The sequence below is a fragment of the Nerophis lumbriciformis genome, linkage group LG09, assembly GCF_033978685.3.
Source record: "Nerophis lumbriciformis linkage group LG09, RoL_Nlum_v2.1, whole genome shotgun sequence".
In the NCBI taxonomy this organism is placed as follows: Eukaryota; Metazoa; Chordata; class Actinopteri; order Syngnathiformes; family Syngnathidae; genus Nerophis; species Nerophis lumbriciformis.
The window spans coordinates 17,975,915-18,001,572 of NC_084556.2; the positions used below are offsets into that span (position 1 = coordinate 17,975,915).

Below are 25,658 nucleotides of genomic sequence, written 5' to 3' on the forward strand. Positions count from 1 at the left end.
TTTAAAGCAGATTATCTGAGCACACAAAAGTTTAGTTTCTTTAACATAATCAGTCTGTGTGTGTACGGTACTGTTCACCTGACTGATTTTCCAAGTGACAATCAGGGGTGGACTGGGTCAAAAATTTGGCCCTAGACTTTTTGATCCACGTTTATTACTCATTTTTTGTATTTCATTATGTGTTACTTTTGTTACCATATGTAAAAATCTGCACCGCAACCACATAATTGCCTCATTATGAGATAAATAAAGTTGTATCCTATCCTAATCAAAAACATTCGTTTCTCAGTAATTTATGTGTTTTTTTGCTCTTTGATTGAATATACACTAACAGGTTTTAAAAATAAGTTATACGTCAAACTCATAAACGTGTACCGCAGATCATAAGCAATTATTGATTTGACTAGTTGACTAATCGAAAATAAATAATGACTGACTGGTCGACTATTAAAATAATCACGAGTTGCAGCCCTGGTGTTACTGGTAGCATAAATTAAATGCAGTTTATTATGGTGACTATACAGTGGTCTACTGTATACATTATACTGAAAAGTACTCCCCTATGATGAAGGGCCAAATGGGACAAAGTTAAATAAAGCATCAAATAATTACCAAAGTGTGCTATTAATTAATTAAATCATTAAATAATCACAATAATGAATAAAAAAACATGAATTAATGAAATTGATATATTTTTAAATAATTAAATCATGAAATCTTAATCATGAAATAATACAGTCATGAAATAAGTAAATGGCTAAATGTAACTTTACGTTAAATTAATAAATGAAACTTCTAATAACTCATGTATTTATTCAACTCCAATTCAAATTGATGAATGACACATTTAAAGATATATTTATTGAATTTGGTCCTATTTGGCCTACTCAGTGGCCTAGTGGTTAGAGTGTCCGTCCTGAGATCGGTAGGTTGGGAGTTCAAATCCCGGCCGAGTCATACCAAAGACTAGAAAAATGGGACCCATTACCTCCCTGCTTGGCACTCAGCATCAAGGGTTGGAATTGGGGGTTAAATCACCAAAATGATTCCCGGGCGCAGCCACCGCTGCTGCCCACTGCTCCCCTCACCTCCCAGGGGGTGATCAAGGGTGATGGGTCAAATGCAGAGAATAATTTCGCCACACCTAGTGTGTGTGTGACAATCATTGGTACTTTTAACTTTTAACTTTTATTTAGATAGGACCAAATAGCACCCACCGCGACCCCAAAAGGTAAAAGCGGTAGGAAATGGATGGATGGATGGCCCCCCATATCCTATAGAAAGCTGTTGATTTCTTTAAAATATTTGCCCGGTGAGGGCAGGGTTGCCTGTTCAGAGTCGTGTATAAAGAGAGTATGGCTAACTCGGTTTGAGGCGATCACCTCAATCGTTGCTCAAAAGACACTCACATGACTACCAGGCGCCATTATTGCTACCAACTTTGAGCTGATGCTGTCATTCGGGAGGAGCTCAAAGTAAAGCCGCTGCTCCTCCACATCAAGAGTTGCCAGATGAGGTGGTTCGGGCATCTGGTCAGGATGCCACCCGAACACCTCCTTAGAGAGGTGTTCGGGCACGTCCGACCGGCAGGAGGCCACGGGGAAGACCCAGGACACGTTGGGAAGACTATGTCTCCCGGTTGGCCATGGGAACGCCTATGGATCCCCCGGGAGGACCTGGACGAAGTGGCTGGGGAGAGGGAAGTCTTGGCTTCTCTGCTTAGGCTGTTGCCATCGTGACCCGACCTCGGATAATCTGAGGAAAATGGATGGATGGATGGGCTACGTGTCTGCGGCGCTTTCTTGTTTCTTGTTAATTTTTCGACGTGTCAAAATCCCCTGTTTTGCAACATTGGGGCTACTCCACCCTTGAGAAATGTGGAAAGCTTTTACATGGCTTTACTCACAACCCGGAAAGAAGACAAGTATAGGAACTAGTAAAGATTTGCGAACAACACTGGCGCGTCACCGATTACACCGTTGTGTGCGAGGTAAACACACAACACAATGTCTGTGTTTTGTTCAGGAGAGAACAGACAGAAGCTAATACAAATAATAACAGAAGAAATTAAGAATAAAGAGATGGTTAGACAAAAAAAGACTCTTTGAATCGCAGTAAAACTGAAAAAAATGCTATTCAGTATGAGTAGAGTAAAAGAGAAATTCAAACACAAATACCAATAGACGGACATTGAAAGAGTTAAAGAAACCACATTTTGGGTGTAATAATAGATTAGAAAATGAACTGGAAATCTCATAAAAATATACAACATAAAGTGGCAAGAAATACCCCAATAATAAATACAACAAAATATGTTGTAAAAACTGCGATGAGGTGGCGACTTGTCCAGGGTGTACCCCGCCTTCCGCCCGATTGTAGCTGAGAAAGGCTCCAGCGCCCCCCGCGATCCCGAAGGGATTAAGCGGTAGGAAATGGATGGATGGATGTTGTAAAAAATCACTCCATAGTTTCCACTGCTCGCCAGTATTACCTATCTGAGTTATTATGCAGAAATATGGGGAAATAAATAAGTACACGTAGCATGTTACAAAAAAAAAGGTCAGTTATAATAAAACATAATGAGTGATACATACAGTGATTACAAATACAGTGAAGGCATCCACCACAGTTGATATACTTTACACAAAAGTCATAATTTCTTCTGATTGTTGGTCCAAAGCTAATGAAGACTAGGTGAGGCTAATAACTTTTTTATTTTTTTGGTCGGTCTGTGTACATTTTTTATGTTCATTGTGCCGTCGGGTGCGCGTTAGAGAGCCTGGTGGTCACTAAAAACTGCAGGAATGTGGCAGCAGAGTGCGTCAAATACGGCCACAAAATTATACTTTCACAAAATAAAAGCATGTTTCATTGTAGGTTTAGTAGGTAGGTCTTTATTGTCATTACACAAGTACGACGGAACTTTGTTTTCAGTACAAACCCGTTCAAGATTAGACAAACAGTGTACAGGGTTACAGAACAGGAACGCTGATGGGTCGCGACAAGGCGCCCCGTAAAAGATGGGAAAAAGGTAAACGCTGGGGAAGGATAAGTAAAAAAAATACAATGGGGCCCAGTCGAGAGTGGGAAAAAACCTCCATAGCAAAGCCCATATACATATTACAACATACATCTCGAGACTTGCAACAGAGGGGAGGGAGTCGGGACTATGGTGGCAGGCTGCAGGCTCTTCAGGCGCTGCCCAAGATCTTGTCAATGTCATTGAGGCCAGTTAAATAGTGCTAATGTTTAGATTTGGACAGCAGTGCAAAAAGAGGCAACAAGAAAGTTAAGACAAGACAAGACAAAGAAGCAAGCAGGAGAGATAAGGGAGAGGAGAGGGGAGCGTCTGCCCTCGATGAGTGCCAGTGAGCTGAAGTATGTTTATATATATATATATATATATATATATATATATATATACTTATAATATTGGTTTATTTGGTCAGATATATATATATATATATATATATATATATATATATATATATATATATATATATATATATATATATATATATATATATAATGACTTTAGTGTTTCTGACCAAATAAACCAATATATACTATATATATATATATATATATATATATATATATAATGACTTTAGTGTTTCTGACCAAATAAACCAATATAACAAGTATACATATATATATATATATATATATATATATATATATATATATATATATATATATATATATATATATATATATATATATATATTGCTTGCACCGGGCACAGCTGCACATGACACGTCCTTGGTAGCAAAAATGGCGCTTGTTGTTACATACAACCTCGATATGACCATTTCAGACATGCTAAAAATATAAAAAATCCAATAATGACTAACCCTCTTGGGCATTTCAGTGGGATTTTGTATAATGATAACGTTTTCAATAATACATTTTTACATTTTATCATGGGGCATTTTCCAACACGATGCCTTCTGTCCTTTCAGGGCCACCGTATCTCTACTCGAGATTCGCAATGCGGAAGTGAATCAAAACACGTCGGCCTGTATACGGTACATATATTCGCTGTATCGCGTTGTTAGCACATTTTATAACAGAATGTTTAATAATGGAAAAATAAACACATTAATTTAAATCGGTGAGGAAAAAAGAGGCAGTCTGCGGACCTTGAGAGCTAACCGCGGCCATGACGACAAGGACTGAGACAGGGGAGGGATATGCTCAGCCACTATGGGTGGGGCGAGGTTGTAAAAACATTGTATGTATTCTTGATTTTTTTAAAGCCGAAAAAAAAAAGACTACTAGCAACCTTCTACCAGTAATGAAATCCTTCATGGGAAAGTTTTGGTTTCAAAATTTTAGGTTAGGTTTTCGTCTTTGAAATGTATCCACTTTCATGTATTATATTATAATATCTGTGGGAAAGAACACTTCTTAAGAGACATCTTCAAAGACAGCGTCAAGTAGACCGTAACAAAGAAAGAGAGTCTCCGGCAAGAAAGGCGGCTTCAAAGTGATGAGGGGAGGGAACATCATGGAATGCTGTGATGTCATCAGCGCAGTCACACACACACACACACAAAGACAAGGAGGCTCTCAGCTTACTTAGCATACTCTGGTGTGGAGCAGCTGTCTACATCCTGCTGTGAGTACCCTCTTGCAAACTCCTCTTTTTGCTCTTTCTTTCTACCACTTTCCCCCCCGTTCTTAGATTCCCATGTTTGCACACTTAACCGGTTAATAACTCAACAGCATCAGGACTTCACTGGTTTCCAATCTTGAGCTTCCTTTCCCTCCAAGTGTGTTGTTGGCTGTGTGGAAGCCATTGTTTGCCTCCATGCTGTGATTTTGGGGGGTGTCCATTTTAGTGCTCTTCTTAAAAGTAAGTGCCCCTCTTTGTCTACTTCTTGCAAGTTGAAACTTGATTTAAAAAAGAACGGGGTTATTGTGAAAGTGAATGGAGTCAGGGTTTGGGGAAGAAATAGGAGGAGGGATCGGTTAGGGGTGGGATTTTATTTTTCTCTTAAAGATGATGACAGAAACAGTCCCATTCCTTAAGAATCTCCTCCCCTTCTGGGCAGTTAGGATGTAGGCTCTGGCAGGCTCAAGCTGACAAGTGACAGGAATGAATTACGTCAAGAATGCTTGTCTGTTTTTTTCCGTATATAGACGCTGCCGATGATGACAGGAAACTGATGTCTCAGCGCGTGGGAGAAGCCGTCAGCAAAGAAGAATCAGCCTGTCTTCTCAAGTACGAGGATGAGCACTGGACTTAATTTGTGATCCAAAGGAGCATCCTTCAAGAGGATTTTGGCACATTAAAGACGATGATATGAGAGCGTGAAACTATAAGTCCACTGTCTGGAAGGAGAAACTACCTCACTGCACCTCCTCAGCCTGGTCCACTGTCCGAGTCGCTCCGCGCTGCCATCACCATGCTGCAGCAGATCCTGAACGACATGTACATCGAGCCCGATGTGCTGGAGGCTCTCAATGACGACCAGAAAAAGACCCTGTTTCTAAAGATGCGCCAGGAGCAGGTGCGACGCTGGAACGAACGCGAGGAGAAACTGGAGAAGGAAGGCGGGGATGCAGAGTATAAGCGAACAAAGCCAAAAAAAGGTAACCACTCAATTGTCTTTTGCTTCAAAGCTGTCTAACTTTCAGTAGTCCACGACTTCGTAGCATCAAAAGTGCCGACTTCATACTGCATACAAGTCTTTAAATGGTGTAAATCGGTGAAGTAAAACCTGACGTTATTTGACATTTGTAGGCGATTTCGGTGCAGTGGTGACTCTGTTTTGGGAAACGTAAATAAGGCAACAGTATAATGTGAGGACACCACCTTCTTGTTGGTGGAAAAAAGCTCAACATCTTTCAATCAAAGCATTAGAGGCAGTTTGGTTGCAAAGAGAGAGGGGGGAGGGTAAGCCGACACTGCTGTCAAGTGGCCAACTCCAAAATAACTCAAATAACCATAGTCACACACGTGAGGTTGTACTAAAAACAAGAAAATCAACCGAGGCAAGATGGACTGTACAATACAAAGTGTACGTAAAACTGCTAAATCCTACCCTGGACTCCAACGAGTAACCTCAAAACTCTGAGTGTGAAGTTTATGACCCACTTAGTTCTCATGGCAATATTTACAAAGTTGTTCTGAATCACGTAATAGAAGCCTGCATCAGCCATGACAGATTTAACGAACAGAACTCAGGGCCGCCGTCCCCCGATGCAGCTGTTTGCCAACACAGCACAATGTTTATCCCTCAGTTCATTTGGACAGTTTATAGTTTCCTCAAAGACAAACTTAGTTGAGCTTGACACCCTCCAGCTGCTCCCTATTACATGAGGTTGGGCCGTTTGAGACGTGGCCACGCTGGAAAGGATGAGAAGTTTAAAACAAAGTGTTTATACAGGATAGTAGTGTTATATTCGTGAAGGGTTCTTAATGTCATTAATAGCGTCGTCAAAAGTATCGCTACTCAAATAAGTATCTACTAAAGTGCTGTGTCCGGATATGATACTTGTTTGCTAAATTATTTTTACTATAGCTTGCATCGCATTATTTTCCTTTAAAATCAGCATCATCCTGTCGTTTAATGGTTAGTTACAATAAGTAGCCTTGTTTTGACCTGCATGCATCAATTAGATCAGCAAACATAAACTTTATATTAGCTATCATCTGCTAAAAACATTACTTCATTTTTCAAATTATCCAAGGCTGTCGATATCTATCTTATCTACTCAAACAAAGTAAGGGTAGTCAACTCTTGTTTGTGAGTCCTTGATTGTCATCAAAACAAAGTGAATGGGGGAAGGACACTTGTGTCAGCCTATGGAGATAGGGTAGTAAAAACAACATTAAAAAAAGGGCAAAATCCTAAAGTGGACTTTCAGCGATGTGGCTGGATTGTGGTGATATGTCAAGTGTAGGTTAGAATTGGAGTGTTTTTTATTGGAAGTGTTTTACATTTTATTTTCTAGCCCACTGAGAATGTATCCCATAACAACATAACATGTTTAGGATTTGCTTTATTAATCTCCATAGTTGTAATGTAAAATGTACATACAATGTGAAATGGACAACAAGTAAGCATGACTTGGTAAAACATGGCTGGAAAGAGTAAAAAGTAATATATTACTTACTGTCTATCTGTGTTGGCCCTGCGATGAGGTGGCGACTTGTCCAGGGTGTACCCCGCCTTCCGCCCGATTGTAGCGCCCCCCGCGATCCCAAAGAGAAGAAGCGGTAGAAAATGGATGGATGGATGTTATTAAAACAAAAATCTAATAAATTAAAGTCAATGGAAAAATTGTATTTAGAATTTGTGCATTTGCAAAATTGGCTGGGCAAAATCACATCATTCTAAAACCCTTGACAGTGTTGTCATATTTGTATAGGATCTTCATGGCATGGCTGGTCAACATGTTGATCGCAGATGATTTGAACATCAATAGGACAAAATGTGCATGTTTTTCTTCCAGGCTTTCTTAATGTTATTTCCCCCAGTCACATGTTGCCAATTTATACAAGTCATGGCGAATGATGACACAAAGTAGGGGGAAAACCGTGCAATCATTAGTGAATGATATCACTCGGAATTGTTTTCTTTAGGGTAAAAGCCTCTGTGTTGGAAGCAGAAGGCCATGTGCCAAACTGGTTTGACACACTGCAGAATCTCACCTTTCTGCATTTCCTCCCTGCTCAGTGCTGGGAAACTTACATAGTATACAGTGTAGATTTTCACCCACAATGCATCTGGTTCAAATGTTGAAGTTGTGCATGACCCGTGGCTGACTGATACAGCAATATGAGCTGTCTCTTAGGGGCTAAATACAAAGCACTTCCTATCAGCTGCGCTGCAGTGAGGAAGAACAAACTTCTTTCTGTTGCTCTTTATTGACTGATGTCCCTTTTAGCAGTGCTGATATCACAAGTTTTTGCAAACCCTAAAACAGGAAGTGAGTCAAGCCCTGAAACAATTAGTAAGGGGCTGAGCAGGAAGCAAGCAGGAAATGTATGTGTTTGAAACACACACAAAAAAGTACAATCTTGAATGTGTGGCTTTGCAGGGGTGTGTGGTTTTTGTGCACAGAATAAAACTTCAATGGGCCATGGTGGTCATGGGACTTGTGTGAGTACTCTCTACGTTACTCTATGCGCACCATGTTGGTCTTTGTGTCTTTGCCACATGATCCACAAGCCGTGATGTTTTCAGCGACTAAATATTTTGAGGAAGATGTACTTTGTCTGTTAGCTTAGCAAGCTATTTCCTGGTTCATGGAGTATGGCAGTGACGTGCAGTCAGGGGAGGCAGGTGAGGCGGGCCTCACGTGCCATCATGGAAAGAAAAAAAATGTAAAAAGAAAAAAAATTAAATTGTTATATGTATCCAGTGATTATACTATAAAGTTATTTTCCATTTAACTTCACCTGTTTTAGATTATTTTTATTCAAAATCGCTGAATTTTCACATTTGCCGTTCAAATACTGAGAAGAGACTGAGAAGTCACCAGCCAGTTGAGGCACGTCACTGAGTTGAGTCTCGCAATGGATTGCGCAATGACTCGGCTAACTGCTGGCCTGCTGTGCAGTGAGACCGTATTGCTATATGAATTATATTATACATTTCCATAGTTTAGTTAGCTGAGGTATATAATGTACAGTGTATTTTGTCAACAACTGTATGTGTGTAATGTATTTCTTGTGCTGAGCAATCATAAAACGGCTGCGAAGACGCACTGGCTGAGGCTCGCAGTAATCCCGCCTCATGGTGGTAGAGGGCGCTAGTGATCCCAGAGATCATTCTTGCGACTACTCGGCTGCAGAATAAGTGATAACAAGCAGCAACAGTTAGCGATCGTTTATTTTTTCCTCTTGCCTGGACGTTTAACATGGAGGATTACATATCTAAAATAAAACAGTTTTCTAAACTGGACTTTCAATCGAAGCAGGAGGTAATACTTAAAGGAAGATCTCCATCGAGACAGAGAGACTTTTAAAACTGAAGAAAGATAAGGAAGACTTCTATAAACAAGTTATCGATGCTTTTGTTCAAAAGGAGCTGCACATGGACTTCATTTATAAGTAAAGGTAAGACCATAATAACGTTTTTTTTTTAATTAAATGTGCTTTTTGTGTGCTACAGTTTGTATGTGTAAAGTTAAAGTTAAGTTAAAGTACCAATGATTGTCACACACACACTAGGTGTGGTGAAATTTGTCCTCTGCATTTGACCCATCCCCTTGATCACCCCCTGGGAGGTGAGGGGAGCAGTGGGCAGCAGCGGCACTGCGCCCGGGAATAATTTTTGGTGATTTAACCCCCAATTCCAACCCTTGATGCTGACTGCCAAGCAGGGAAGAATGCTGGTATGAGCTTTTAAACATAACCCGTTAACTGCTGCCAATCAAATGGTGAATAAGATACTCTTTAGAGTTCATATGTTTGTAAATCTGACTGTGATGAAGTCAGTGCCTCACCAGCCATGAATCTCACCGCACGTCACTGGAGTATGGTACTGAGTACAGACAATGGTGTGCTGCTGCCAAACAGACAAAAATGAAAATAATTTCCTCCATCAGCACCTCTACAGATTTACTCACACAATATAACGTTTTTTTGGCCACTAACATTTGTTAGAATGGGTTATGATTTAAATAATGTAAGAAGAACTAACTCTATTCCTGCTATAGCCGGCTAACTCCATAAAAGTACCGTATTTTTTGGACTATAAGTCGCTCCGGAGTATACGTCGCACCGGCCGAAAATGCACAATAAAGAAGGAAAACAACATAAATACGTCACACTGGAGTATAAGTCGCATTTTTTGGGGAAATTTATTTGATAAAATCCAACACCAAGAGTAGACATTTGAAAGGCAATTTAAAATAAATAAAGAATAGTGAACAACAGGCTGAATAAGTGTACGTTATATGACGCATAAATAACCAACTGAGAACGTGCCTGGTATGTTAACGCAACACATCATGGCAAGAGTCATTCAAATAACTATAACATATAGAACATGCTATACGTTTACCAAACAATCTGTCACTCCCGATCGCTAAATCCGATGAAATCTTCCTCCCCGGTGTCGCCTCTGGTATGTCCTTTCTTTCTGCTGCACGATTGCCGTTCACTGCTGCATATTTCACTACGTCCAGCTTGTAATCTGCAGTATATGATTTCCTTTTCGGTGCCATTTTTGTTCAGTCCTTCTCAGTTTTTATAAGTTACCGCCAATGTTGATGTGATCCATTTTAATAACTATGACAGTAGCATATAGCATATAGCAGTTAGCATCCCATGACCCACAATGCACTTCCGCCATGACCATCCCCCGCCAAATTCTTATTGGTTGACGTGTGAGTGACGATTGCTGACGTTTGCTTCGTCTCTTACGCGAATAAGATAAATAATATTATTTGATATTTTACGGTAATGTGCAAAGACATGCACCTGGGGATAGGTTTATTGGCAACACCAAATTGGCCCTAGTGTGTGAATGTGAGTGTGAATGTTGTAGTCTATCTGTGTTGGCCCTGCGATGAGGTGGCGACTTGTCCAGGGTGTACACCGCCTTCCGCCCGATTGTAGCTGAGATAGGCTCCAGCGCCCCCCGCGACCCCAAAGGGAATAAGCGGTAGAAAATGGATGGATGGATGGATGGGTGTTAATAATTTCACACATAAGTCGCTCCGGAGTATATGTCGCACCCAAGGCCAAACTATGAAAAAAACTGCGACTTATAATCCGAAAAATACGGTAACTACAACTACCATCTACAGAGTATTGTGTACATTAGTGACACTTTTTTTGTATTTTTGTTTTAACTATGGCCCTGCGATGAGGGGACGACTTATCCAGGTTGTACACCGCCTTCCGCCCGAATGCACCTGGGATAGGCTCCAGCCACCCCCACACCTCCTGAGAGGGACAAACAGTAGAAAATAGATAGATGGATATTTTAACTGTCAAACATACCTACTCTAAATACAAACTTTAGTGGACATTGCTTTTGTAGTGTTGCTTCAAAGCCTTGCTCTCTAACTAACTAAAATAACGTAAAGTAACCCTGAAGAAAGTTGTGTGTAAATAGCTTATTATTGAAAATTATTTGATATAACAAATGATTTACAACATTTTGTATGCATTGTTTTTGTTGCTAACTTTACTACAAAGATTTGTAGAATTAGTTTTTTGCCACTAAGTGCAACATAGTTACCAGCAGGTTTTTTTTTTTACTTGGGACGGCGTGGCGCAGTGGGAGTGGCCGTGCGCGACCCGAGGGTCCCTGGTTCAATCCCCACCTAGTACCAACCTCGTCATGCCCGTTGTGTCCTGAGCAAGACACTTCACCCTTGCTCCTGATGGGTGCTGGTTAGCGCCTTGCATGGCAGCTCCCTCCATCAGTGTGTGAATGTGTGTGTGAATGGGTAAATGTGGAAGTAGTGTCAAAGCGCTTTGAGTACCTTGAAGGTAGAAAAGCGCTATACAAGTACAACCCATTTATCATTTATTTATCATTTACTAACCAGAGGTGGGTAGTAACGCGCTACATTTACTCCGTTACATCTACTTGAGTAACTTTTGGGATAAATTGTACTTCTAAGAGTAGTTTTAATGCAACATACTTTTACTTTTACTTGAGTATATTTATAGAGAAGAAACGCTACTTTTACTCCGCTACTTTTACTCCGCTACTTTTATCTACATTCAGCTCGCTACTCGCTACTAATTTTTATCGATCTGTTAATGCACGCTTTGTTTGTTTTGGTCTGTCAGACAGACCTTCATAGTGCCTGCGTTTCAACAAATACAGTCACTGGTGACGTTGGACCAATCAAACAGAGCCAGGGGTCACATGACCTGACTTAAACAAGTTGAAAAACTTATTGGGGTGTTACCATTTAGTGGTCAATTGTACGGAATATGTACTGTACTGTGCAATCTACTAATACAAGTTCCAATCAATCAATCAAAAGTGTGAAGGAAAAAAGACAATTTTTTATTTCAACCGTACACCCCGTCAAAAGCCTAAAGACCGACTGCACAGTTCCTGTCTTCACAATAAAAGTGCCGCTCCATCGCGCCTGCGCTTTCAAAATAAGAGTCTCCGAAAGCCTGCGCAAACAAGCTAGCAAGCTACGGAGTTTGCCGCCAATGTATTTCTTGTAAAGTGTATAAAAACGAATATGGAAGCTGGACATATAAGATGCCAAAAACCAACCACTTTCATGTGGTATTAGACTAAAAAGGAGGAACTTTTTTTCTCCTCCATTTGAAAACGTGGACGTTTGTCATCACTACTGTCTGATTACAATCAATGCAAGTCATCAGAATCAGGTAATACACCAACTTATATTCTTGTCTTCATGAAAGAAAGGAATCTATATGTGTTAAACATGCATGTATATTCATTAAAACACTATTAACATGTAAACAAAAACGGCAAAACAAATAAATATAAATTATATACTGTATATATCAATGTATGTATATATATATATATATATATGTGTGTGTGTGTATATATATATATATATGTATATATATGTGTGTGTGTGTGTGTGTATATATATATATATATATATATATATATATATATATATATATATATATATATATATATATATGATATGTGTGTGTATGTTACTCATCAGTTACTCAGTACTTGAGTAGTTTTTTTACAACATACTTTTTACTTTTACTTAAGTAAATATTTGGGTGACTACTCCTTACTTTTACTTGAGTAATAAATCTCTAAAGTAACAGTACTCTTACTTGAGTACAATTTCTGGCTACTCTACCCACCTCTGCTACTAACTAACAAACTAAACCTATAAAACATCTAATAGGAATCAACTGTTGCATAATCATGAATAACTATAAATAATTAAAAATAACCATCTACGAAGTTTTGTATAAAATGGTTATGTATGTTTTCCACTACTACCTAAAAATGTTCCACAAAAGATTTGGTCAACTAGGCAGCATTGTAGTTTTTGCTAAAAACGTATTTCCACGCTACAAAGTTTATTGGGTTTAAATTATGGGTCTTGCCACTTAACGATGGCGACTAATGGAAATCAGCTTTGTGGTGTACTATAATAATGATTAATTAACTGAAAATAAGTCAAACTAATCCCTCCACACAGGATATTTGTTCTTATATTTTGCGTTAATAAACCAGATGTGTGGTTTTTGCTACTAACTTAGTTCCCATCACTCTTCAACGTTTTGAGGAAATAAGTCATGGGTTCTTGCCACTGGCTGTCTTTCAAGTTATATGTACTATTCTAAACGAATTTAACATGTATTAAAAGCCAAGTAATCCGATACAACATTTCATGCAAATTGGTTGGAGATTTGGTACTATTCAAAACTGATTTAACATATATTAAAAAACAAGTAATCTGATACAACATTTAATGCAAATTGTATATATAGTACTTTCAATTTCTCTTCTAAACAGTAATATGCTGTGTATGTCATTAATTATATGTGTCACTCCTGCAGCATTTGCTATCAAACGGGTTAAACAACAACAACCAGCACGTTTGTTTCCATAATGCTTTAAATCATACGCTTTTGTAGCCCTGTGGCAGGATTCTAGGGGAACAATCACTAAAACCCTAAAGCACTGGTTCTCAAATGGGGGTAAGAGAGCCCCCGGGGGTATTAGAAAGTACTTCAGCACTAAAATATATCTATAGTTTAAGCCCGAACGATAAATTAAAATGAACTCGATAACTTTGCGTCATCGACACATTGCCTTGTCCCTGTGTGTTTGTTGTATTCGCTTTCAAAGGAGGCGGGACTGCTCGCTTACACAAACAGGACGCACGGACAAATGCTCGCTACTCGCTAGTAAGAGGCCGCAAGGTAACCAGAATTAGGAGGAAAAAATATGTGGAGTAATATTTCTTCTTTAAACAGAATGAGAAACATGAGCCCATCACCGTTATGCTGAATTTGTTGGAAAGTGATGGCAACAAAAAAGACAACAAAAACAGACCCACTTTTTCCTTCTGGGGAAAAACTGCACTTCAAGTTGTTAAGAATGTATTGGAGTGCAATGTTTGCTAACAAAGATTGAGAGTTAATTTTATTTATTTATTTTTGCTTATTTAGGATGATTACAAGTTTTTAACCTTCCATTTACTGTAGTAAAAATGGTGATGAAAAATAAAAGTGTATTGCATTTTAAATGTCTTAATGGCCTGGCGCCTTCTTATCTATTCGACCTGCTTTTACGGTATCAACCCTCTCGGATCCTGAGGTCCTCTGGCACTGGCCTTTTAGCTTTACCAAATACCAGAACAAAAACCCACTGTGAGGTGGCATTTAGCCACTATGGTCCCCACCTGTGGAACAGCTTGCCAGAGAGCCTCAGGACTGCAGAGAGCGTTAACATTTTTCAAAAAAGGCTAAAGACACCTTTTTAATCAAGCTTTTACTAATCATCTGTTTGTTTTATTATGTTATTGTGGTGTTTTTTTAATCTTAATCATTAATATTTCTAATATTTATATTTACATTTTTACATATATTTTAAATGGCGTTAATTTTAGTTAATCTCCAATGCCATGACATGTCTCTTCTATTGTTATTTGTTTTGTTTTGTACAGCACTTTGTGTTTGCCACTTGCCTGTGCATGAAAAGTGATATATATAAATAAAGTTTTGATGTGGTTTATCGGCAATCATTTGTGGACCAATATATCGTCCAGAAAAATGTATCGGCCCATGCCTAAATACAGTGATGAAAGTGAGGGTGCATTCATACTTGTGTGTTTGTCAGCGGACTAAATAATGCTGAGTTAATCATATGCATAAAATTGAGAACCACTGCCATAGTCATGGTGACCGTGCTGTTTCCTTGGCAACTTGAGTACTGAGAAATCCACTGCCCCACACAGCAGCAAAAAACAGCTCTTAAAGGACTTTTTATAGATGTTTACTTTGCCAATAGAGCAAGGACTTTTTGTGGATGTTCATTTTGCCGCTACTCTGTATTAAACACAAAACCAATACTGGGAAGACAAGCCGTCTTGCGGAATGGCGTTCTCGATCTTCTCAGAAAGTTCCCGTGTTGGTAAATTGTTTTTCCCACCATGGGCCATCATTTGCTTCTGGCCACACATGGCATAAGACTTCCCTTTTGTAGCTGCCTGTTATAGGTGTCTTGTTTATCAAGTTTTGTGTTTTTGTAGTACTCCTGGTATGCCTGCCTGGAATGTGATCCACAGGGCAGGCTGGCAAAACCAGTTCACCATGACGTACTTCATTTTAAACAAACCAACACTTAACCCCGTCAACCTGCGTCAGCTGCAGCTGTCACAAGTTCATGTCACTCACGACTAATGACGCTGACTGCAGCAGTGAGACAGACAATGTTTGGACGCTAACAGGAAGTTCAGCTATTTATCTCTGTTAATGATGGGAATCAAATGAGTACCGGTAAATGTTTTTTTTAAAGTTCTAAATCAGATGATGCAATTTATAAGTGAACAAAGAAGTATGTTGGGATTACATGGACGTCGTCGTCTAATTTGTACAATTGGCATGCATGTAAGTTTTATCATCACTGTGGTAGAGACACAATGTAAGCAAAACACAGGAAAAATAAAACACATGTTTAGAAATATAAATGAATGACTGTGAGAGGCCTTCAGCAGGACACGGTTCTAGTTAGTCTCCAGTAGGACCAGAAAAACTCGAAAGATTTATCGCTGGTCACTTTTTTGAAAAAGACTAGGGGTCTGAATGTTTGCTTAATCTTAACGACAAAATCCCTAAATTGGCAACACTGATCCCTCCTGCTGAGTAATTTTATTCTCTGGCAGACCAGGTGCATATGTGGTCTGTTAAGAAGCAGAGTTACAATGCCATATGCTCTGTGGAGTTGTAACGACAAGCTCCTGTGCGTTTACAGACATTATAATGTGTTTCTGAGTGGGGGGAACAGACAGGGCCCATTTTATTCGTGGCGGGGTGCCACAAATCAATACATCACATCACATATTCAAATTTGCACAACTCATCAAGTCCAAAATGAAGCAGATCTTATTTGATTAATGTCTCAGCAATTCCTGGTTGTTCTCTTCCAGTGTTTTAAGTCATGTACTATATTACCATTTTCTGAGGGTAGGCGAAAATGTAACAGAATAATGATATAATATTAAAATATAATTAAGTGTGGAAAATATTATGATATGCATATAGGAAAAATGTTTGAAAAACATTGACGTTTGTGGGGCTCCAGTCTATTGCATATTATTTGAAAAGGTTGGGGGTTATTTTATTTTTTAAAGCATATTTAACATATTTTTGGCCTGAATTACGCATTTTCAAGCATAAAAATGGCTAAATGAACTAAAAATAGCAATATTACAATAGTATTCAGCCAACCATCCATCTTCTTCCGCTTATCCGAGGTCAGGTCGTGGAGGCAGCAGCCTAAGCAGAGAATTACAATAGTAGTGGCTGCTAAAAGCGGCCACCGATTGGTTCAGCCTCAGCCAGCATTACTATATTGAATAAAATAAGTGTAAAAGTGACTCTGTGGGTTTTTTTAATGTCTATAGGCCTCACATACTGTTAAAACCCTATTTAGAAAGCTGTTAACAGGTATTGTATGCTGTAGCTATACAAATATTTGATTTATGGTTGATAAATTGATAAATCAGTCAAGCCCAGAACCAATTACCAGCGATTAAGGGGGGTTTACTAAAAATAAATACAGACTGCACAGTGGGATGGATCAAATGAATTCAGAAATTAATGTTATTAGACATAATAAGAAACACAAAGCATGATATTGACTTCTTGCGACAGATTGTACAAATGCGCAAAATAAATGACGTACCAATACATTGTCAATTTTTTTGCAATCTAAAGTACATCATATTACATAATGAGTCACTATATATAATTTAATTATATATAATTATATTTATTGTCTGACTGTATGACTTGCCATTAGGCCTAGACTTAAAACATACTTGTATGTATCATCTAATAAGATCCATAGCAAAAGCTTTTAATCAAAAATGAAAGTCACAAAAACAATAATTCCCAATTAATATTTTGGTTAGCTAAAACAACATTTCTCAATATGATGTAGTGGAGTTCTATAACTACAATAAACATGGAGTTGTATAACTACAAACCCCGTTTCCATACGAGTTGGGAAATTGTGTAAGATGTAAATATAAACGGAATACAATGATTTGCAAATCATTTTCAACCCATATTCAGTTGAATATGCTACAAAGACAACATATTTTTATGTTCAAACTGATAAACATTTTATTTTTGCAAATAATCATTAACTTTAGAATTTGATGCCAGCAACACGTGACAAAGAAGTTGGGAAAGGTGGCAATAAATACTGATAAAGTTGAGGAATGCTCATCAAACACTTATTTGGAACATCCCACAGGTGTGCAGGCTAATTGGGAACAGGTGGGTGCCATGATTGGGTATAAAAACAACTTCCCAAAAAATGCTCAGTCTTTCACAAGAAAGAATGGGGCGAGGTACACCCCTTTGTCCACAGCTGTGTGAGCAAATAGTCAAACAGTTTAAGAACAACGTTTCTCAAAGTGCAATTGCAAGAAATTTAGGGATTTCTACATCTACAGTCCATAATATCATCAAAAGGTTCAGAGAATCTGGAGAAATCACTCCACGTAAGCGGCATGGCCGGAAACCAACATTGAATGACCGTGACCTTCGATCCCTCAGACGGCACTGTATCAAAAACCGACGTCAATCTCTAAAGGATATCACCACATGGGCTCAGGAACACTTCAGAAAACCACTGTCACTAAATACAGTTTGTCACTACATCTGTAAGTGCAAGTTAAAGCTCTACTATGCAAAGCGAAAGCCATTTATCAACAACATCCAGAAACGCCCCCGGCTTCTCTGGACCCGAGATCATCTAAGATGGGCTCATGCAAAGTGGAAAAGTGTTCTGTGGTCTGACGAGTCCACATTTCAAATTGTTTTTGGAAATATTCGACATCGTGTCATCCGGACCAAAGGGGAAGCAAACCATCCAGACTGTTATCGACGCAAAGTTCAAAAGCCAGCATCTGTGATGGTATGGGGGTGCATTAGTGCCCAAGGCATGGGTAACTTACACATCTGTGAAGGCACCATTAATGCTGAAAGGTACATACAGGTTTTGGAACAACATATGCTGCCATCTAAGCGCCGTCTTTTTCATGGACGCCCCTGCTTATTTCAGCAAGACAATGCCAAGCCACATTCAGCACGTGTTACAACAGCGTGGCTTCGTAAAAAAAGAGTGCGGGTACTTTCTTGGCTCGCCTGCAGTCCAGACCTGTCTCCCATCGAAAATGTGTGGCGCATTATGAAGCGTAAAATACGACAGCGGAGACCCCGGTCTGTTGAACAAATGAAGCTCTACATAAAACAAGAAGGGGAAATAATTCCACTTTCAAAGCTTCAACAATTAGTTTCCTCAGTTCCCAATCGTTTATTGAGTGTTGTTAAAAGAAAAGGTGATGTAACACAGTGAACATGCCCTTTCCCAACTACTTTGGCACATGTTGCAGCCATGAAATTCTAAGTTAATTATTATTTGCAAAAAAAGAAAACGTTTACGAGTTTGAACATCAAATATCTTGTCTTTGTAGTGCATTCAATTGAATATGGGTTGAAAAGGATTTGCAAATCATTGTATTCCGTTTATATTTACATCTAACATAATTTCCCAACTCATATAGAAACGGGGTTTGTACAATAAACATGTTGTGTGTCATTGTTACCTAATTCTTACTTAATGGTGTCTTTTCCTGGCAGCCAACAGCAAGAATGTGAGCTGGCTGCCTGGCCGCGATGGAGATGACGTGGCTGTCATTGTAATCGGGGAAGTGGACGAGCTGACTTCCAAATTCATCTGCTCAGGACTAGGAGAAAAGAAGGCTCCCAGTGCACAATACAACACAATGTAATATCACGTTACACAATATACGCAAATATACTGCAAAATGCATTTCATAGACTTTCACTAAATGCAGGCTTCATAACACTTTTTTTATTCATTTGCTGCAGAAACCAAACAATTTTGAAGAGCAGAATAAACGCAGAAGTCTCGACTGAGAGAGAAAACGTCCCTCCTCAGACACACGCTGGAATATCTCTTAATTTAAAGGTAGGCAAAGAATGGAATCTAGACAGATCCAAGTACAGTATCTCAATACGCACTGGCCTTTTTGTAACCTCATGTCCTCATGCTCTCAATATAACATCTCAATCCAAATATAAGACTATCTGACCTAATGTGCAAAGTGTATATTTGGGTTTGACCATACTCTGCCACAAGTTCAAAACACCCATACCGACGTAAAGGCGGTATTTTAAATTCAAATAAGTGCATGGCCTTGAGATATTTTAGGACGCGTGTTTTGTGTAACTGCTGATTTTAGACTCTTTGGTTGAGAGGTTCCCTCCGAGTACTCCGGCTTCCTCACATCTCCAAAGACATGCACCTGGGGATAGGTTGATTGGCAACACTAAATTGACCCTAGAGTGTGAATGTTGTTTGTCTATCTGTGTTTGCCCTGTAATGAGGTGGCAACTTGTACAGGTAGTACCCCACCTTCCGCCCAAGTGCAGCTGGGATAGGCTCCAGCACCGCCCGTGAACCTGAGAGGGATAAGCGGTAGAAAATGGATGGACGGATGGGAGGTACATCCTTTTTCACCATATCTGGGGGGGAAAGGTATATTCTCTGTTGTCATAGCAACCTTTGAACACAGCCAAGCATGGTGTGCACGCTTTGTTGGGAATTTGACTACGCTGGACAGTCAGAGTTGCTTTTTAGAAAATTAATCTTTAGAACAACATTACTCAAACAACTGCTAGTAATGACAATAACAACAATAGTATAGTATTCTAACGTTAGTTTGATTGATAAAAATGGTAATAGGATATTGTTTTTAAAAAAAATATTGTTCATGTAATTGTTATATCTTACTATTCTTTTGTTCATAATAATTATACTAGTAGATTTTAGTAATAGTATTAGTAGAACAGTACAGTAGTAGTACAATAGTGTTACGAATAATTTTGTATAATTTATTTTAGTGCAATATTACCTACTGCCGATATTTGTACTAGTAGTTTTATTAATAGTTTTAATAGTTGCATTTATCTGTAGTAAAATTATAGTGATTTATTATTGTTTTATTTTGATATTTGTATTTATATTATTTGATGTTAATCTAACTTATTTTGATAATGACTTGTTATAGTTTGTATTTGTAATTATTTCACTAATGCTTGAAATAACTGAATAAATTACCAATGTTATACATAGCAAACAGTGTGCAGCAGGAGTATCAATGAACCTGACAACAGCATTTGATACAATTAATCATAATAATCATCTAAATTAACATATTTAAACCTTTGGCCTCGGGGGGTTGTTTTAAAACTTAGTTAAAAGCTATTTACTGAAAAGGTGACGCTCAAAGAAGACACATCTTGATGTCTTGATATATTATAGTGTATACCCCGGCGGTCAATACTGGGACCAAAACTGCATATCCAAAATATTAAGGTCAGAAAATACTTTTTTTAATATAATTTGCAAATGACAATACTGCATTTTGTTCCCGGGAAAATGCAAAGGGCCAATCATAGTGGAAATTAAAAAACAAATTCCGGTAAAAAGTTGGTGTGGTGAAAACAGACTTTATTTAAACCTGAGCAAAAAAAAAAAAAATTTTATTATTTGGTAATAGAACATAAATACAATATTTACAGGGTACATTCAGACACATTTTAGGGATTATAGTACCGGTAATAGAATGAGCTTGAAAGCTCAAATTAACAAAACTAAAAAAGCACTCCGAGAGCGCAGACCTGTGCCAGGCCCTACCTCCCCAGAGTGAAAGAAATTCTGAATAAGAAGGTGATCCGGATCACACCCAAAATGTAATCAGTTGTTGCTTATCCCTTTTCTGATATTTCCAGAAAGGTAGATGAAAATATGCCCATAACATTTTGAGTTCTCTATGGATTAATGAAAGAAACAGAGTAACAACTCTTGTCTGTCTCGACTATCTTTGTCTCTGCGGGGCCTCAAGCATTCACGGAAAAGCGTAAAAATGACCTGGATCAGGCTCAAAATCTAATCAGTTGTTTCTTATAGCATTTAGGATATTTCCTGAAAGTTTTATGAAAATCTGTCCATAACATCATTTTGGTAACTAACTGACAGACATACCAATGGTAATAGTGACAAGAAACTCCATACTTTTCACTGGTCTAACCGTATCTAAACTATTGTGTAGTGATATGGGGAAGTAACTATAAAAGTAGACTTCACTCAGTAACTGCACTACAAAAAAGGGCTGGTAAAATAATGATAATGCTGGACACAAACCCTTTTTTTTAAAGTCACTTATATTATAATTTTCTAATCTGGTACATACAGTAGAAATCGGAAATCATGCACAAAGCAATCAACAACCTGCTACCCAATTTTGTAAACATTTCTCGTCAACAAATGAAAATAAATATCACCATAGGAAAAAACTAGTTGTGCATGCACGACACTAAATGTATTGCATTTGTTCATTATAACTGAATAGATTGATTCAAACTCTTAACTTTACTATCACATTTCCTTAGAAAATTGCTAACCACAGGACCGTGAACAAACTATCAGTAAATATTTATGATTAAATGTATTCATTTTCCAACTTTTTCCAAACACTTAACAAACTTGTGTCTTCCCAGCAGGGGAAATGTGAGGAGAAGAGCACTTTACTCCCCCTGCCGGTGAGTTTACGCGTTGACGTGACGTCATTACCAGCCCAGTGCTTAGATTGCGTCACAGCTGCCCACTCACCCTTCCTGTAATGTCTTCGTTGCACCCACAGGTGTCAGTGAGTGAGCATTCATCAGTATCCTCACCTGCTCAGGAGGTGCTTTAAAGTCATCTTTTTGATGAAATATGCACAAATATAAGCTTTTAAACTAGAACAGTTACATTTTATTTGTATATGCTTGGAATAGTTTTTTTTAGGTCATTCCCACTTGCTAATGAGTAACAGGAAGCTGGTGTCCCCTCACTCGCCACCTCTTTCCGTATCACGTTTCTCCCAACATTCCTTTGCCTGAGTTCTAACAAGAGCCTCAGTAGCTCATGTCCACACAGATGAACTCAACTGCACCCCAATGAAAGTCTGGCTTGCTGCACTCTCACACATCACACCCTCATATTTAAAAAGCTTGTATGCATGCATGTGAGTGCAGGTGACACAAATGGAGCCAAAAGAAGTTGAATTGCAAGCGGCGAGGTGGAATATGTAGGCCGCCCGAGAACAGATGGTTGATAAACTTGATCAGGGAATTAGAGGGACGTGTCATTCGCAGATGGATGGGATTGCGGGAACGTCTCCAGAGGTTTTGGGCGAGTCCAGCAGCTTTCGGCTGTTCTCAGGCTTTTTTGCCACAGAAGCAAACTCACTCATTTGTTCCTTTCCACTGCAGCACATTTCTTAGCAACCCGCCTGCCGTGGACACAAAAGACCCACAGATGCTCTACTAATACAAGAGGAACTGTTAAGATCAAATACAATCCATCCCGATTTGTTCAAATTTAAAAAAAAACAACATGTTTCTCTGAAAAAAATGGAAATTGAAATACCCTATTTTTCGGACTATAAGTCGCAGTTTTTTTCATAGTTTGGCCGAGCTCCAGTGCGATTTATATATGTTTTTTTCCTTCTTTATTATGCATTTTCGGCAGGTGCGACTTATACTCCGGTGCGATTTATACTCCGAAAAATACGGTAATCTGTTTCAGGGTCAAGCTGGGGGCTATCATAAAACATTTCAATGTAATGTTTTCAGTACCATTTTTACATTCTTAAGTGCAATACAAGTGTAAAAAGAAAATATAGAAAAAAAAGTGAAGTGAATTATATTTACATAGCACTTTTTCTCTAGTGACTCAAAGTGCTTTACATAGTGAAACCCATTATCAACATCCTTAAGCTACCTTTAGACCAGTTTGGGTGGCACTTGGAGCAGGTGGGTAAAGTGTCTTGCCCAAGGACACAACGGCGGTGACTAGCATGGCGGCACTTTTTTGTAAAAAATACAAACTTAAAAAAAGTTGTTTTTTTTAAATTCAAGGAACTTTATTGTCATACCAGCACACATGAGACGGCACAAAATTTAAAATCCGAGGTCCCAGATTTCGCCCAAAAAGCTCCACAAGAACAACGGTATGAACATAATTAAATATATAGGATTTAGTCTAGGTTTTAAATAGGTTGATAAAATGAAATTACGCTAGGTTTAAGAGAGTGGAAATTGATGCTTGTTAAAGGTGCGTATTCTTAATTCCCATGCAAGTGAAAATAGATGTTAACTACAATATAATGTGCTATATTAAATAAAAGTAAACTAAAACTGCCCATAATGAAGACATTGTGTTTAAAGGAGCGAAAAAAGAGGCTCACTTCTTATTCTTAAAGCCAATCCAATCCAACTTTATTTGTAGAGCACTTTAAAAAACAGTGGACCAAAGTGCTGTATAGAATAAATAATAAAAGGCACAGGCTAAGAAAGACAACAAGATACAGTTGAAAAGAAAAAACACCTACACTGAAATTAGGATTTAAAAAGTAATTAAAATAAACCACAATAAAAGCAAATCAAAAGTAATCAATAAAAAATGACTAAAACAAGTAAAATACTATAATGGCAGACAAGTTGAAAAGAAATTAAGCGCAGTAGTTCAAATTACTGTAGATATGGTATTAGTTTATTTCGATCATGCATACACTTAATTACAATGTAGTACATCACATATTTACAGTTTCACATTTCAACAAGTACGGAAAAGGAGTAGGAAGAAGCAGAGCTTATTTAATCTTACCCCTATCCTACTGCTTCAGGCAAATCCTAAATACAACGGATTTGTAATTCTTTTATTAATTACCTCTGCCAATAGGTCATGTGTTTGTCTGGGTTTTTAAGTTTAGTAATTTAGTTAGCAGCATAACTCAAAAAGTTATGGGAGGATTTTGATAAAACATTTATTTAGAAAAGTGTCTGAAATCGGTTGGATGATAAAAGATTTTTACTTTGTTACTTTAAGGGGAACTGTGCTTTTTTTTTTTTTTTTTTTTTTCATTTTGCCCATCATTCACAATCCTTATGTTAGACAAGCACACTTGTTTTTTTAATTTAATGCATTCTAACTAGTAAATAAATATTAGCAAAAGTCTGCAGACAATGGAAATCGCTTATTCCGCGTATAAAGCACTTTTAAAAAAAAAACATCCAAACACTTCCATTAAGGTGTTATACAAATGCTGTAAGTATATATGTAGTGTAACAACAGGCACATTCATGATAACATGTAATATTTCTGTATTTTGCCTATTTGAAGCATACGTCAGCACATTGATTACAACGTTGGCTTTTCCCTTCAACAACAGCACAGGCTACTACTAATCATGTCACATTTCATGAGAACCAAAAAACATAATAAAACATAACTTACTGTACAATGTCTGCTCTCACTGGGATGCCGACTGAGAGGATGTGGATTATATTCCCGTTTAGACGAAGAATTGTTCATAATCCTCGCAAAGACAAAAGTGCCATTTCAGGTCTCTTTCGCCATTTCCGGGTTTAATTTGGCGGTAAAGTTTACCAACTTCTCTGTCTATGGCAACAACTTTCTACTATCTAGGTGAGAGGAATGATTTATAATCTAGAATTAACTTTCACAAGCTCAGAGGTGAGAAAGCAGCTCACCAGCTCATGATGTCAATACAGCAGCATAAACTAGTTAGTTTCCTGTCATGATCAATACGCCGCTAAAAATAGGTCCTTAACGTTAGTGCTTATAACAACAATATCGCTAATACTTGGTTAATATTCAGGTCACAAAATGTAAATGGAGCATTGTTGGTACTTTTTGGATGTTTTTAAATTGTGTTTTGTGGTCGCAATGACGTCATGACTTCATAGCTCCCATTGACTCCATTGTAAGCAGAATTTTATTTACGAGTTAGAATGCATAAAAAATACATATGTGTGCTTGTCTCTTCATAAAGATTGGGAATTCTAGGGAAAATTTAAAAAGTGCAGTTCCTTTTTAAGTTTGCTGGACTTGTGCGTGTGTGCGTATTTGCGTGCACGCGCGTGGAACCATCACCCACAGAAATAAAGAGAGTCGATGAATAACAAGATTAACTTTTTTTATTTCATTCCGCAAAGAGTGAACCCTTTTGCAGCCTGATTGGAAGTGAAAGACAAACACAACAAACACGCACGGACATTACAATTCAATTAATCCTTCTATTAACTGGTGGCGGTAATGTAGTCGCTGGGGTTTGTCTGTTTTTTTGTTAGGTAGCATTATCAACGTAGACCAAAAAGGTATTGGAAGATTTGGATGAAACTTTTCGCAACTGTCAGAAATGGGTTCAGAAATAAGTGATTACATTTTGAGGGTGATCCGGATTATTGTTTGAATTCAGGACATTTTAAATGATTATTTTCTATTGAGAGATGGAGCCTAGCAGAGTTCTGGGCTCTCCCAAGTGCTTGTTAGGTTTTCTTGTCATCTTTTTTGGTGCCATGTTTTACTGAGCAGCCAGGACAG

General features: G+C 38.2%; 1 protein-coding gene across 5 annotated transcripts in view; it reads left to right on the forward strand.

Moving 5' to 3' along the window:
• The first annotated feature begins 4,035 nt into the window (after positions 1-4,035).
• Positions 4,036-25,658, forward strand: part of LOC133607625 (uncharacterized) — a 48,429-nt gene continuing 26,806 nt past the window's right edge. Inside the window, exons 1-6 of one of the 5 annotated variants that reach the window (XM_061962441.2) lie at positions 4,036-4,621; positions 4,729-4,858; positions 5,146-5,598; positions 18,821-18,968; positions 19,073-19,172; positions 21,767-21,808. In XM_061962441.2, coding sequence (XP_061818425.1) covers positions 5,412-5,598; positions 18,821-18,968; positions 19,073-19,172; positions 21,767-21,808 — 477 coding nt within the window. In that variant the 5' untranslated portion in view covers positions 4,036-4,621; positions 4,729-4,858; positions 5,146-5,411. The other 4 variants (XM_061962440.2, XM_061962439.1, XM_061962442.1 and 1 more) reach the window with 4 other exon arrangements.